General features: G+C 42.9%; 1 protein-coding gene across 4 annotated transcripts; it reads left to right on the forward strand.

The window, feature by feature from the left end:
* ptpn3 (protein tyrosine phosphatase non-receptor type 3) lies at positions 1-15,566 on the forward strand. 4 transcript variants are annotated; one of them, XM_069142848.1, is made up of 27 exons: positions 2-128; positions 749-791; positions 1,283-1,424; positions 2,423-2,557; positions 2,701-2,743; positions 2,929-3,010; positions 3,886-3,930; positions 4,019-4,071; positions 4,255-4,372; positions 4,465-4,552; positions 5,004-5,092; positions 5,180-5,243; positions 5,629-5,831; positions 5,910-6,035; positions 6,173-6,334; positions 6,572-6,665; positions 6,763-6,840; positions 6,964-7,020; positions 8,006-8,162; positions 8,283-8,458; positions 8,770-8,860; positions 9,084-9,145; positions 9,305-9,451; positions 10,200-10,328; positions 11,612-11,757; positions 11,918-12,053; positions 13,937-15,566. In XM_069142848.1, the coding sequence occupies exons 3-27, from the start codon at positions 1,356-1,358 to the stop codon at positions 14,009-14,011; spliced, it is 2,625 nt and encodes an 874-aa protein (XP_068998949.1). In that variant the 5' UTR covers positions 2-128; positions 749-791; positions 1,283-1,355; the 3' UTR covers positions 14,012-15,566. The 4 variants fall into 4 exon arrangements, with proteins under 4 accessions (XP_068998951.1, XP_068998952.1, XP_068998949.1 ...); XM_069142850.1 differs by lacking the exon at positions 9,305-9,451 and having other exon boundaries at positions 1-128; XM_069142849.1 differs by lacking the exon at positions 749-791.
* Positions 15,567-16,005: the final 439 nt, after the last annotated feature.

The raw sequence follows: 16,005 nt of genomic DNA on the forward strand, positions 1-16,005 counted from the left end.
AGCCAGGGATGAGAAACTTGTCCCGGATATTTACCTCCAGTAACTATACCTGGCTCTTCCGACTCGCCCCGTCCCGGAGTCTTCACAGCCTGGGGTATATGAGCCTCCTCTGAAGCGGGACGACGGAGGTAGTAAACGCCGTTTCTTTGTCTTTTAAACCCGTTTCTTTCCAGAAAACGTGAACTTGGCCAAGCTGTAGTTTACGAGGAGAAGTTGCGGTTGGAAGAAAGTTTTTGCCACAGCGGTGTGTGTTCCTCCTTTTGGGTGTAGCTGTAGAAAACCACGGGCTGTCAACAGGTTCCTTGTTCGCGCTGGGGCTCAAAGTACAAGAAGGTCACGGCAGAGTTCATTATCGGACTGCGACAGTCGGAGAGCAGAAATATGGGCCTAATACACTGAGATAGGCCCTGTTTATTTACTTATATGAAGCAGTGTTGTAGATTTGTTCTTTACTGTGTGTCCAACAGTCTGCTCCTCTCACTTCAACACATAAAGTTATGATAAAGTTTGTTTTAACGGCACGGTGAAGCAGGTCAAATGTATCTTGAATTTCCTCAGAAATAGAGGCAACATGCCTCCACATCATGATGAGTCGGCTTTTGCATTGACTTGTAAATTCATCAGAAGCCTGCCTGTGAATGGGGTATTATGGAAAACCCGTCATCAAACTGGGACCAGCTCTGTTTTAACATATTCAGAGTGTGTTACCGTGTTCAAACATTAACTCAAACATTGTGTGTCCCTTCAGAAGCTGTGTGATCGTTCACCTGGAAAATCAAGACAGGACACATGTACGTACACACACATGCATGCAAGTACAGTATTCTCAGAGTCACTTTAGGCTTTGAGTACATACGTGCATGCATGCATTTGTATTGTAAGAGTTTGTGTGCGTGCAGCTGGTCTGGGATCAGTTGTAGTGCTGTGGATGGGGCGTGTTTAACTCTGAAAATGTTTAACATTCTTATCATTCTGCTTGTGAAAAGGCGAAGAGACGCAAAGGGAGAAGGAAGGGACATGTTCAGACCCAGGCCAAATAATTACACAAACACACACATGTACACAGTCACTCCTTCACATTCATAGTGCATTACTCACAGCAGCCTGATACTCAATTCAGCACATACATTACTCATCACACACAATGTCATCCTTAGGGAGGTACTTTCATTGGAAGACAACAGCTTGGAAACATCTGACACTGTTTTGTGTGTGTGTGTGTGTGTGTGTGTGTGTGTGTGTGTGCGTGCGTGTGTGTGTGTGTGTGTGTTTGTGTTTCCAGGTCACCTGTCAGTGACGAGCTGAGGGCAAGGTGTTTGTCTTGAAAGGGAGGCAAAGTTACCGTGGTAACAGACATGCCAAAACCGGACCTGCTGTGCCTAGTTCAGCTGCTGGACGGCACTATTGAGACCTTCAGAGTCAGCGTGCGTAACACACACACACACACACACACACACACACACACACATACACACACACACACACACACACACACACACACACACACACACACACACACAAGCAGCAAGCCAGCAAGCCAGCCCACTTGTTTCCTCTCTGGCGTTGAGGAGATTATATGTTGCTCCTATCTGTCTCTGTGCTCCGCTAATGATTGTAGTGTCATGCATGATATACTCGTGAACTATTCTTTCCTTTTCCCATTGATCCACATCTCTCACTCAACACTGCGACCTTGGTTTGAAGGACACACTCACCTCCTACGGCTTACAGTGCTTGTCACACTCTGGAGCCTTTAACAGCATATCGTGTCATACGCAGCCTGATGGCACAAGCATACACTCACCAAAAAGACCATCACAAAATTGCTTTCTAGGACAGCGTCTGTGCAGCATTTTTATGTGAAGTGTGGGAGAGCAGGGAGAGTGCTGTGATTGTAATGTGGAAAGAGATACCATTATTAAACTTCACATTACTCGCTTTATGTGGCTCCACGTGCTTCTCATGTTTAGATAAGGCTAATTGTTTACGTTGTAAGCCGGTTAACACTCATCATCACCTGGATTTTGTGTCCAGACACATCAAACTTTCTGCAAGAACAAAGTGTGTGATGCAGTTTACAGTAAACAAGCTCCTCCTGTGATGTATATAACCTTCCGGTAGCATAAAGTGGGCAGAAAACAGTGATAAATGCTGACGAGCTGCGGGTTATCCCTCAGAGTGAATAATAAAACAACGAATAGTTAAACTACAGAATATTGTATTGCCGAGGGCCCTTTGGAAATTGGAATTTTCACCCGGATATATATATATATATATTATTAATGGTTTTTTTTGTGTCTAAATTACAGGCATTTTTAATATTTAAGCACCGTCAAACTCACTGATACAACATGTTAAGTTCTATCTCACAAATACAAACGTTTGGCTGGTCATAATGTTGTTTGTTGTTTCCGTCTTTCAGAAGCAGGATGAAGGTGTGGTTCTGTTGGACCTAGTATGTGACCACCTGGGCCTGCAGGAGAGGCAGCTCTTCAGTCTGCAGATCAGAGAATCCCGCACAGCCATCGCCTCCATAACAGCCAACACACACTCGCCTGTGAGCTCACTGTTCATCTGCTGCACATTTGGGCTGAGAGTGTAATGTATTGCGCTCGCTGATGATAACCACAGGGTACACTTACATGAAGTTTTTTTTTAGCCCCAGTCAGCCATTATACTTAATGAATTCCTTTCTTTCAGAGATGGTTGGAGCCAGAGAAGCCCTTGAAGAAGCAAATAAAAGGTATCTGACTTGTTCTGGCTCCAACAAATTCAGTCTTCACTGAGATTTACCTTTCTAGCCATTTTAAAATGAATCTGAATGCAAATATAAAGTGAATGTGTAAGCGAAGGGGTGCAGTATTAAGCTTAGGTGAACCTGTGGTCATAGATATATGCCATGTTTGACAAGATGATGTTTCTCTGCAGGCCTTGCATCCCCTTTTTATCTGAACTTCAGAGTACGATTCTTCATCTCTGATCCCAACTCTCTGCAGCATGAGCAAACAAGGTTAGTGTATGAGCTTCTCTGTCCCAGAAATCCAACACCACTACGTACTGATAAAAAATTAAGGATTTAGAAGTTAATGTGTTTTTGGACAGTTTGTAGTGTTTGGTTCACTTCCAGGTAAAATAAATGAATTCATGTTTTTGAGAAACAGTGGCTGTTCCATATTCAAATGTCAAACAGTAGCCATTCGAGCAGCTCTGTGGAGGCTGTACTTTGAGCAAAATTATAATAGCAACATGAAAATTCTCACATTGACAATGCCCCGTTAAGTGACACTAAGCAGGTCTAATATTTAACATGTTTTCCTTCTTAGTTTAGTGTGTTCGCATGCTAACATTTGCTAATTTGTCATTAGTTTTGCAGGTATTTGGTCACAAAGCAAAGTATTGGACAAATTAAAGTTTTGACTTGTTGATGGCGCCTTATGAAAAGTCTGTGGTTCAAACAAAAAGGAAAAATGAAGTCGACCTCAACGTACAACCAGATTTTAGGGCAATCCGTCCAACAGCTGTTGAGACATTCCCTCCAAACAATGACTGCAGTGCAAGATGAACCAAAGTAACTGGCAGCCGTCGTCTGGGTTCCACGAATGTTTGTACAAGTTGAAAACTTAGACCTGCCAGTAGCACTAGAACAAACAAGGGGTAAACCGAACCAGAAGGAATTGTCTTTGGGGGATAATGAATGTCTTTAGAAAATTTAGTGGCACTCCATTAAATATGTGTTGAGATATTTCAGCTAACTGGCAGACCAGCGAGGCCCTGGCCGTTAGCATGGCTCACAATACCAATATGTCAAACCCCTTTACAGAGGTTTCTGCAGGATGTAGAGTCCATGCGTGGGTTTTTAAAGTTCCTCTTGCCTTGTCCCTGCAGACACCTTTACTTCCTGCAGATCAGGAGCGACATTAGAGAAGGACGGTCAGTAACAAACTCGGATATCCACCCCCCCCTTCTGCACAGTTTATGTTTAGCTGTTACAATGTGTAATCATCAAATGTGATTGCAGGTTGCCGTGTCCGCTGAGTGCAGCTGTCGTGCTGGCTTCTTACGCCGTGCAGTGTAAGTCCTACCTCCTCCCAGAGAGCAATGATTCATGACTCAATAATAACTGCGAGTGTAATTATTCCTGTGAGGATGTTCTCACTCCTCTCAATAAGCAGCTGTCTTACAGATGTCAGGATACACGGCTGCTTGTTATGTGTTTCTGTGCGGATGTTCAGAGTCTCTTTCCGTCACCTGTAGTGGAGATGGGGGATCACTGTCCGTCCCGACTCCCTGGTTACCTCTCCAAATGCCACTTCATCCCCGAACAGGATGAAGACTTCCAGTCTAAAGTAGAGGATCTGCATCCACAGCACAAGTAATTCATTACGTCTCACTGCCACTGGAAAACAACTGGTTTGCTGTGCGCCTTTGTTGTGTGTGACTCTGTGGGTGCGTGTGTTTCCCCAGGGGGTTGAAGCAGAGCGAGGCGGAGCTGTGTTTTCTCAATACAGCACGAACCCTGGAGTTGTATGGAGTGGAGCTGCATGCTGCCATGGTAGTGTGATTCCCCTCATTAAACCTTCTTAACTTCAATATCTTGTGTTCCGGTTTCAAATAATAATCTGGACAATTTTCTGCTGAATGAGGGAACACAGTGGTGACTGAGCCCACTGATGAAAGCGGTTTTCCCGGCAAAAATACGCACTGTTAGTGATGTGTTTCCCATCAGCCAATTGTGGTTGCTCTACCAGATAGGGTAGGCGGAGCTAAAGCAGCAGCCCCAATCTTCAACTCACTTGTGTGTGAAACATCGTAACTATCAAAAATGACTAACATCACACAGATGCCACTGTGCTAATCATCGAAGTGAAGTCCAAAAACACAGCTGCGATCACTGCTTATCACCACAGGTGTGGCCAAAGAGATCAAAATGTTGAACAAGATCTTCATTTGCATCCTTTTAATACCTTTTTTTTTTTGGTCATTTCCTCTTCTGTGTTTGTCAGAATGCCAACAACACCCCTCTGATGGTGGGTTTGACCTCAAGTGGTGTTGCAGTATTCTGTAATATGATTTGCTCCAGTTTCTTCCCCTGGTAAGTGGCAGTGCTGCTAATTAGTCTTTTTTTTATTTATTTTTATTTTTTTATCAGCATTTGAACAATTGTATTTTTCCCATGCAGGGGGAACATCATCAAGATTTCATTTAAGAGGAAACGCTTTCTTATACACCTGAAATGTAAACACGTGAGTCCCTCTATCACTTATTTGTTACTAATAGTTCAGAAATGTGCTCGAAATAAACCCTTGTGTTTCATTGTTTTGGGCGGTAAATGCCTTTTCTTTATGGGACATGCTGATTTATGCTGAACATTATTATGTCTCTTCTCTATGGTTCACTTGCCATTAAGAATGGCAATAATTTAAAGTTTTCTGTCCACAATTTTTGCACATTTTCTCATCCGTCCGTAACAAGTAATAAATCATAAAACATATGAGAATAGACTGTTTTTCATTGCCAGCTACATCTGCATCCTGAGCAGCTTCAGTTATATAACAGAGATGATGTGACCTTGAATGTTGGAGCTACATTATAAAGGATTACAAAGACCCTTAACTCTGCATGTCGCAGGGGGAGACCCAGGACTGTGAGGTGTCACTAGCTCTGCCCTGCCCCAAGAGCTGTAAGAACCTGTGGCGGTCCTGTGTGGATCATCACTCCTTCTTCTCCTCCAGCCGAACCACCAGGAGCCCCAAACACAACAACAGCACAGTTCAGTCCTACAAAAAGCTGATAACACAACACCTGGGCCTCGGCAACAGTAAAACGGAGACGTGAGCTTTTTATTTATTGAATATATTCACACATTTTTGCTATGAATAAGGCATTTTCCAAGTGTCCTGTGTTTGCAGTGGGCCAGTGTGCCAGCGTGTGGTCGGAGGGATGGTGTGGAACCCGGTCCTGCAGCGGTCGCTTTCATCAGAGCATCTCGAGACCAAGAGTCTGCCTTCCAGATCGCCCCCTAACACCCCCAACTGGTACGACTGCCAACCAGGATTTTATCGAAAGCTTTGGCTGCACTCAAAAACAAAAATCGATCACTAATTTGTCTTCTTTGTATTCTGATTGTGTCCTGTCATTGGACAAAACCTGACCGCTCTTGTTTCTCCGGCAGGCGGAGTCCTCGACTTCGCCACGGCATCCGTAAACCTCGCCCGTCCTCAATGGAGCTGACCAATGAGCTGAAAGACATGTCGGAGGGGGAAGACGTCTTCTACACGTACAGGGCGTCTCTGAGCAGTGCCAAGGACAGTGAGGGAGAGTCTTCACCTCATCAGTTAGTATCAGTTACAACAGAATCAGTTAGGTACACTTAGCTAAAATTCAACACAGTCTATTACGACAGTCCTGCAATAAATCCTGCCCTAACTTTTGTCGAAGTATGCATCTAAACCATCATGGGGAAAAAACATTAAGATATGAGAGTGGCCACTATTATTATCACATGCATGAATGTCATCCTTTGTGCTACAAATCAGTAAAAATAGAAACGTCTTGATTTCGTGTCTTTCAGTCTCTCTGGCACTTACAATCAAGGTCCAGATGAGCCTTTGTTGCAAACTGATGACAGTATAGGAGAGGAAGAGAGCTCACCGCACTACGATAAGGTCCGGTATCTCATCTTCAACTCTAAATGTTTATTACTGCACTGTATATCCATTTGTGAGTGTGCACTTAGTGTGTGTGTTGATTCTGTCTATGCAGGGTGCTCTCGGCGACGGAGACTTGATGCTGATATGTATCGCCCCTGATCACGAGGGCAAGTTTGGCTTTAATGTTAAAGTAGGTCTCTCCCTTACACTCTTGTCCGTGCTTCTTACACGCATGCAAAGTTTCATCATTTACATTATGTTTGTGTTGTTACTCCTCCGCTCTTGCTCAGTTTCGTTTTGTAACTCCTCCCAGGGTGGGGTGGATCAGAAGATGCCTCTAGCCATATCCCACGTTAAACCCAGCTCGCCGGTAAGAATGGACTCAGATGTGTTGTTGTTGTTTTTTTCCGAACAATCTGTTGTCTCCAGGTTGTATCAAAATGTGATGATATGTAAACACAGAGTGCAGACATAGCTGCACAGGGACTGATGGATAGTCAAGTCAGTTTAATTATGTAGCTCATTTAAACAAACAAAATCATCTTAGGCCAACAAAAACAAAATGAAGCAATAAAATGTATTAAAGATAATAACAATAATAAGTTAAAAACAGTATCAAGCCAAAACAGCATTGAAAAGTGTACGAGAAGTCATTAATACTGTAAAAGTAAAAAAAAAAAAAAAAATCGGGCCTTGTCTGGTAACGCCAGTGAGAATAAATGGATTTGAATACTGGTAGTGAAGTTGGCAGTACTGCCACTTGACATCTTCAGTCGGAGGTTGTTCCAAAGTTTTAAAGCTGGCCCAACGAGTCAGTCTGGACCCGGGAACGACTGAAAGCTGCTGGTTCAGTGATCTGAACAGACGACGCGGGGTATTGTGGAGCAACAGTTAGTTAGATAAGCCAGGGCTGCTCCATTTAAGCACTTTCAAACTAGCAATACAATTTTTAAATTAATCCTATGCTGGACAGACATAGATATCTGGCTCAGAAAAATAATATTTCAGTATTTGGAGTCTTTTTTTTTTTTACCAGTCGATGAGTCAATTGATTGAAATGATAATGAAAATTTTTCTTTGAGGCAACTACTGATACAAATATTTGGCAGTTCAAAAAATTAGATCACAATCTATTGGTAATGGTCATCTGGTCATCAAACATAAACAAAATATCTTGATTTGGACAGAAGATCGAAGAATTGTGACATTTTACAGTTGAAAAATTCACTTTTCAGCGCTCTGGTGAACAAACTATCCAACTGAAACTGTTTTTGAATGGCCTTAAAACTTGTTTGGTATTTCTGTGCTGCGCTTGTTTACTTATCAAGTTTGAAATGATCATATATTGTTTGTAGGCAGGTCGATGTGAGCCCCAACTCCTAGAAGGAGACCTTGTGGTGCTCATCAACGGTAGAGACATTTCTGAACACACACATGACCAGGTCGTCATGTTCATACGAGCCAGCAGAGAGTCGCACTCCAGAGAACTGGCCCTGCTCATTCGACGTAAAGGTGTGTGTGTGAGTGTGTGTGTGTGTGTGTGTGTGTGTGTGTGTGTGTCCACGTGTGCGCTCTGTCTGTCCTGTTTTTTTTAAATATTTATTACAGCCTTGAACTGTCTTTCTAATCCAGGTCCTGGCCGGGCGTTGCCCCTGCTGCAGTTACCTCCCGCGCTCACACTCACCATCCAATCACAGGAAGACAAGCCGCAGTCAGCTGGCCAGTCGGAGTGGGTCACGACACTGGAGGAATCGATGAGACAGCTGGAGAGGGGGATACAGTCTGGCACAATGTGTTTTCATTTTGAGGTATTTAAAATGAAAGCTCAAGCTGATTAGGAGGGGTGTATTTAAAGGTGTATTTATACGCGGGAACAAAATACAACTAGTCTTTTTTTTTAAGCAGGATTTAGTTTTTCCCACTCAGCTATTTGTAGGATCATAATGAGCCCTTTAAGAGTTGGTTTTGGGACAGATGTTGGCCCTAATCTTCACTTGGATTCGGTTCATGGCAATCTAAAACAAAGATGCCATGACTGGCCTGGAATTTGTAGTTTGTGTATGTTTCTGTGTGTGTTCACGCGCATGTTTCTGTGTGTTTGCGTGCTTGAAATTTCTAGAATTTATACAGGAGGAAGCCTGGTTTGTCACTGTGCTGTGCTCGGCTCCCTGAGAACATGGACAAGAATCGGTATAAGGATGTTTTGCCTTGTAAGTGCCTCTTATTATGACGGTGTGTTTGTCAGTGCCCTGCTGTTGGTCTCTTCGCTGCCTGCTGCTCCCCTCCCCAGCTCCCTGCCACTCCCCTCCCCAGCTCCCTGCCACCTTTCTAACCTCACTGCTGTGGGTCCTCATGAAATTTAATTGGCTGAGCCCGAGGTGCGTTGAGCTCTGGTATGACCCGTCACACGCTGCTGTCCTGCTCTTCTTTCAGATGATGCTACCAGAGTGGTGCTGCAGGGCCAGGAGGACTACATCAACGCCAGCCACATCATGGTGAACATCACCGATATGAAACTCAGAGTCTTGTCCCTGTCTGACATTTAATTTAAACTCATCCTGTGTGTGGCATGTCTGTGTGTGTGTGTGTGTGTGTGTGTGTGTGTGTGTGTGTGTGTGTGTGTGTGTGTGTGTGTTTATTTGTATGTCTCTTAGGTGGCGCCCCCAGTGTCTGGTGTATGTTTACGATATGTTGCGGCTCAGGGTCCGTTGCCACAGACCTGCACTCACTTTTGGCAGACTGTTTGGGAGCAACAGACGCACACCATCATCATGCTTACGACTCTAACAGAGAGGGGACGGGTATACATACTTCTGTACTTTCATTCTGCAAACAGCCACAGTTTTAATGGGATGAAAATGAGTAAACAGCGAGGGGAGCACTCATAAATTACACAACTCAATATCAGTGATGCATTGACACAGTAATTACCGCAGCGCTACTATCACATTACAATAGGTTTAATCTGATACATGATTATTGTAATTAGGAGGTTCAGCGATGATGTTTGCACACAAAAATGATCAGTTGGCACAGTTGTGAGTAATTACAGGGTTTCACGGTGTGGAGAATAGCTAAATGTAAAGTGTGAGCAGGATGCCAATCAGATTAACAACCAGAGGGTTAAAACACATCCACACAGAGCCAGAGGCAGTGAGATATCAAGGTCTTGCTGAATGAACATGTCTCCATCTCAGCTTGCCTGTTGCTTGGTAACCAGATGTTCTCATTAATTGATCATTTTCCTGATATTCGTCAAGTGTCCAGAGTTTCTCTCTACTTGAGGATCACACACACACACACACACACACACACACACACACACACACACACACACATAGTCATATTAACTTTCAGTTCACATCCTGCCTCTGAAGAATTGCTTTTGTTCTTCAGGCTGCCGGGTGGAACGTGCCATAATGTTGAATATGAGTTTGATTTCTTGAGAGCGGAGCACAGCTGATGTAGCAGCAGTTGTAAGATGCATCCTGACTGATGACTCATGTCAGCAGTAATGTAATTTGTCGGGTGATGTCATACACGTTGCAGACCAAGTGCCACCAGTACTGGCCGCATCCCCCGGAAGTGAAGCATTATGGGCACATTCAGGTGAAGTGTCACTCGGAGGAGTGTAACCTGGCGTACGTGACGCGGCAGTTCACCCTGACACACACACAGGTACAGTAACATGTAGCGCTGTAATTATGAGTCAAATGTTTGATTACTCAACAGATCATTAATCTGCAACTTTTCTGATAGTCAATTATTTGCTTAGTCATTTTTTAAGTACTCAATCTAAACACACATTTCTTTAAACTTCTGAAATACATACATTTTCTTATTCTCCTTATCTTAATATTTTTGTAAATTCAGTATTTTTTTGTTTTTTGTCTCAGGACATTGTGATGGGCATTTTTTTTTAAAGGCCAAACAATTACTTGAAAAAAATGCTTGACAGAATAATCAATAAAAGAATGATTATTTGCAGGCCTTAGTTGATACCTGCTTTCATGTCTGCATGGAGCCTGAGCAAAGCATGACCGCAGGGACACAACTCTGAGCTCTTCTGTTTGTATGTTGCAGTAGCATGTACCCTGTTTGTGCCATATGTCCCATATCAGCACTCGCCGCAGGCAGCAGCCACTCCTGGCAAGACTAACTGCAACATACAGTAACTTGCGTGTGGGCGGTTTGGTCTGCATGTGTGCGTGGGTGGCCGTGTGCATTTAGTGTGTTAAATTTGTCCAAATTGTGCAGTCTGTCCTGCTTGTCGGTGTGAGTGGGCAGATGTGCTGGTGTGAGAAGTTTATGTGTTTTGATTATAATATGGCAGATTAACAGATTAAAGGCGCTGTCCTCAACTTCCACAGCAAACAGGTTAATGAACAGATAATGCTCAAGGAGGCATGAAGTATGAATGCACACACATGCATACACAGATACTGCTGTGTGGGCCCATCTGTTCCTCTGGCGGAGGGAGTTAATCCCTGCATGGAGTCACAGGCCACATGCCCATTATAAACTCTAAACTCGGCCGTCCTCCTCCCACTCCTCGTCCTCCCCCGCCTTCACTTTATTTTTCAGCTCTGGTGTTTTCCTCCGTCCTCTCTCCACCCCACCTGTTTTCATCTCTCCGTGTCCCGCTCTGCTTCCTAATCTCAGTGTCACCTACTGGTCACGTGCGTGTTTGCTGTTTTTCCACTGTTCTGGCTGTTGGTTTTGTTTCCTCACACACTGAATAATGTTTGAGCCTGTAGTGCTGCGGGGTCTGGTGTGATATATTTCCCCAAAGGCTGCACGTTTGTCATGTTAAATGATGGTTATGCAATACTTTAATTATCTGTCTCTATCTGTTTCTTTGTCATTTGTGTGTGGTTTTTTTTAATACTGTACTGCACTGTGTGTGTGTGTGTGTGTGTGTGGGTGTGTGTGTGTGTGTGTGTGTGGGGGGGGGGGGTTAGCTGGGTGAGGAGCGTGCAGTCACACACCTGCAGTATGTCGCGTGGCCGGACCACGGCGTACCTGATGACCCATCAGACTTCCTGCTGTTCATCAGCTCAGTGAGGGAGAGGAGGAGAGGTGAAGAGCCACTAATGGTACACTGCAGGTAAAACACACACACACACACGCACACACACACACACACACACACACACACACACACACACACACACACACACGGTATACTTTTACCATACACCGCCAGCATACTGTACCTTCATCTCCTGTACACTTAATGGCATATTTGTTTTGAATGACATTTCCAGCGCTGGGATTGGACGAACAGGTGTTCTGATCACTATGGAAACGGCATTGACTCTGTTGGATGAGGGACTGCAGGTGTTCCCGCTGGACATTGTCAAAACACTGAGAGATCAGCGCGCCATGATGGTTCAGACCACGGTACAGAGAAACACAATAAGGATTTGATGCTCATAAACTCAGCTCTTATTTGTTAAATGAAACTTTTGACCACAGTGATTTTTTTATTTCATTATCATAACCTGAAGTTTTGACACTAGAATTTAATTATCATGAGGTCCAGTTTATCATGGAGGAATATCTATCCGGTGTTATAACTTTTCTCTCAGCCACAAGGTTTGACATAAGGTGTGGTATCACTTCAGAGGACAGTATGTTTTTTTTTTAAAAGTTCAGCGACGGTGTTTCGGCTATCTCCTTGTAGTGTTTACGTCCCAGCCACATACTTTCTCTTGCCTCAATATAGGCTGTTCATATGCACATTTTTTGTTTAAAATCTTGACCGCCTCTGTGTTATAGTGGTGGCCGAGGATGAGCAGCTCCACTGGAGCAAGCTGAGGCTGGCAGTTACACTCTCTCACCTCGCTGGTAGTTGTCTGAGGGAGAGGAAAGTGTTACTCATGGCTTCAATAGGATGTAGTTCTAGGAATAATATGGCAGTCCTCCAGTCACAAGCCTGCTTCTGAGCCTCTGCAGCTACCGCTATCACCTTTATTTTGAAAGGAGATCCGCTCCCTGAGGCTTCAGCTCTCTGATGTTATTGTGCTGATGGAGCGCGTCCTCAGGTTTCCCTCATATGGTTCTGTGTCAGTAATAGAAACATGCACAGTCAGAGGACGTCCTTTCATGTTGGGGATAAAGTTTTTATTTTTCAGTACTTTCGGACATCTTCACGGTTTGTGGCACACAGTCATGCCCAATTGGTTCGTACTGATTAAGTAAATCTTTGGAAAAAAGGTCAAAAATTTCGACAAATCCACCTCACCAAAGGGTCCGCTCAGTTCCTGTTTAGGAGCTTTCAAGGATGGTTTTAACACCATCTTCCTCATCAGACTGAGTTGCCCAGTCGTCCTTTCAAGCCTTGCAAGTGGAGTAGCTCTCCTTATAGTAACATTTATGTCTTTGCTTCAGACTGAAATATCTCCATAACTACTGGGTGGATTGCAATGAAAGTTTATACACACATTCGTGGTGTCCAGAGGATGAATCCTAATGTCTTTGGAGATTCCCTGACTTTTCATCTTTAGTCAGCAGCATGATCACTTTTGTAGTTCTGAGAAAAATGTCTTAGCAGCTGTTGCAGGAGTTTCCATGAAATTTGGTTTGCATCTTTACGTTCCCTTTGGAATAACTTGTAATATTTTTGATGATCCCCTGACATTCCCATGAGCCTCAGCTGCACATTTTGGGTTTAGTGCTAATTAACGAATGTTATCGTGCTGACGCTAAATTCTTCTTGGACAGAAGTTTTGGGGACTATTTTCATCCAAATATGAACACACATTTGCTCCTCCTATGGCAGGAGGACGGCTTGACTACAGTGTTCTTACTCATCATAATGCAGGAACACATCACCGGGGTTTTTAATAGTTTTGAACAACAGTAGAATTCAATACCATGTATCAGGATTTTGAAATTCAAAATTGCTTGTTAGAAGGATCAAATCCTTGTTGTTGCAGGGTTTTCCTGACAGTTTAACACTTATTTGAAGCACCCAAATGTTTTTTCACAGCACTGATGCTTCACTATAAGTACGCTTTGTTTTACTCATGTTTGGTGATTATTAGTTTAAGGAAAACAGTACATTTTTTTAAAATAAATTTTGTTATGATTATCGTCCAAATTACATGAAGACACATAGCTTTTATGTCAAATAACTGCCCCCACCTCTACCACAGCACGTCAACCCTCCAGAAACCTACGGAAAAGTCTGTTTTACGTTCTTTTCGTGGCAGTTCCCCCCCCCCCCCCCCCCCCCCCCCACACACACAACTAATGATACTTTGTTTTCTTATTTGTTTCAGTGTCAGTTCCAGTTTGTGTGTGAGGCTATTCTGCAAGTGTACAAAGAGAAACAGGAGACGTCTAAAGCATCGTAACTCAAATCAGCAACAGGCCAGAACAGACACACTTTTCTGCCTCGACTTGCGCAGAGAGACCTACAGAGCTACAACAGATTACATTCTGTCACTCTTAAGGAACTGGAACACAGACGGGATAATGAGAGTATAACTAGCTTCAGAGTACAGCCGTCTGTGATATGTGTAGCTGTGTGAGAATATGAATCGTCCACCTCGTCGGCCTTAGTTTTTGCTGAAAGCGCATTAAGCATATAGAGACTGCGGTCTCCATAGAGACTGACGTGAGCTGCTAATTTCTATACAAGAGGCCACTCAGGAATGACGCCTCTACTTATTAAGCTATCTGTGCCTTAGACGGACGTTTCCCAGTCGATGGATGAAACATGGCAGCAGAGGCTGACTGGGAATTGTCATAATCTGTAGTTTATCTGTGTGTCCTGTAAGACAAGGCACAAGGCCGGCTTTAGATCACTACATCAGATACTGTTGGATCATGGTGGTGCAGCGCTGCACGCTGTCTGCCAGAGGAGATCCAAACTCACTGTTCATCACTCTTAAATTATTAAGACACTAAATAAACACACTGATTTATACTGATGGCTCTGCTTTGTCATTTCCGGTGATAATATAAACATGATCATTAAATGAGATGTTGCATTGTGATGATATTCTTATGTTTCCACATTTCCTCGCAGAACAAAGCTGCTTACTGAAATAAAGAGTAGTGTGCTTACTTAACCTTCAGCTGAGTGCCTCTGAAGCTGGCGACATCGGTGAAACTATCTCCCCATCACAAATCAGCCCAAACAGTCTGGTTATGACAAAATATTGGCTTAAAGAAAGGTACTAAAACAAAATGTAACACTGCTGTGAGGATTGCGGCATCTCTGCAGGTTTATGATGATATTCTGTATCATCAGTATAATGCAATTATAGTGCTCACTAATGAAGTTAATACAACTAAATATGTGAAAGAATGATCAGAAGCTCATTGACCATGTTCAGAACCCACAAATCACCACACAAAACCCCACGTTTGTAAGAGGTTTCATCTAGGAGGTTCACATCTGAATGTTTGTGTGTTTCTGCAAGTCTGCAGTTTCCACTGAGGTGATATTTTAAGTCTGCTGTTAAAAATTTGCACATGGACTGTATCCAGATGAAATTAATGATTGCACTGAAAATTATTCTGAAGAACTGGATGATTCCTGGAGAAGTCCCTTTTCATGACTGAGTGACTCAGACAGCAAAAGTCACTGCATATGACGGAAAGCATGTTTATTTTCTAAATCTATATTTTTCAGAATTGGAAACTTATTTTTCTTTTTTTTTTTAAAAAAAAAAAGGTATACTTTCTTATTTGGCTTCCTCCTCTTGTTTCTCTGTTAGGGTGGGCAGGGAATGTAAAATAGGGCAAGTTTGGAGTTTGGAAATGTGCTGTATTTTTTTCTGATTCAGGTTAGATTTCAAAATAAACTGTACTGAATAAGCTAATTCCATAATTTTTTGACTGCATTTTGATTGTACTACTTTTACCTCAAGAAAAAAATAAATAAAACATAGAGTATTTGTCTGCCAGAGTTTTTATCCTTGGTTTCGTGAAGATTATTTTTGGGACTTTGCATTTGGGAATGTATATATATATATATATATATTAAAAAAAAATACAATTGATTAGTAATAAATAAATATATGAAAAATGAAGTAGATTAGATAAAAGTTATGATAGAAGTGGTTTGGGAGAGAATCACTCGTTCTTTACTTTATTTTTTCTTGTGTGCATCATTGCATTATAGGCTATTGTCTTAATCTAAATTTGTCACCTGTAAAGCTCTGAACTAAACTGTATTCTATGAAAGATGTAGTGCATGTAGCGTTTGATTGGTATCTAAGTATTAAAGCTGTGGGTAGGACCCTGAAGAATAGGGATATATATCATCATCCTACTGCAGACCTCTTGGAAACCTTTTAACGACCGCATGGGCTCCCAGGACCCCACCTTGGGAACCAGT

This window comes from Embiotoca jacksoni, unplaced genomic scaffold, assembly GCF_022577435.1.
Source record: "Embiotoca jacksoni isolate LCO1_2020_lvr unplaced genomic scaffold, fEmbJac1.0.p SCAF_11, whole genome shotgun sequence".
NCBI classification, from domain to species: domain Eukaryota; kingdom Metazoa; phylum Chordata; class Actinopteri; family Embiotocidae; genus Embiotoca; species Embiotoca jacksoni.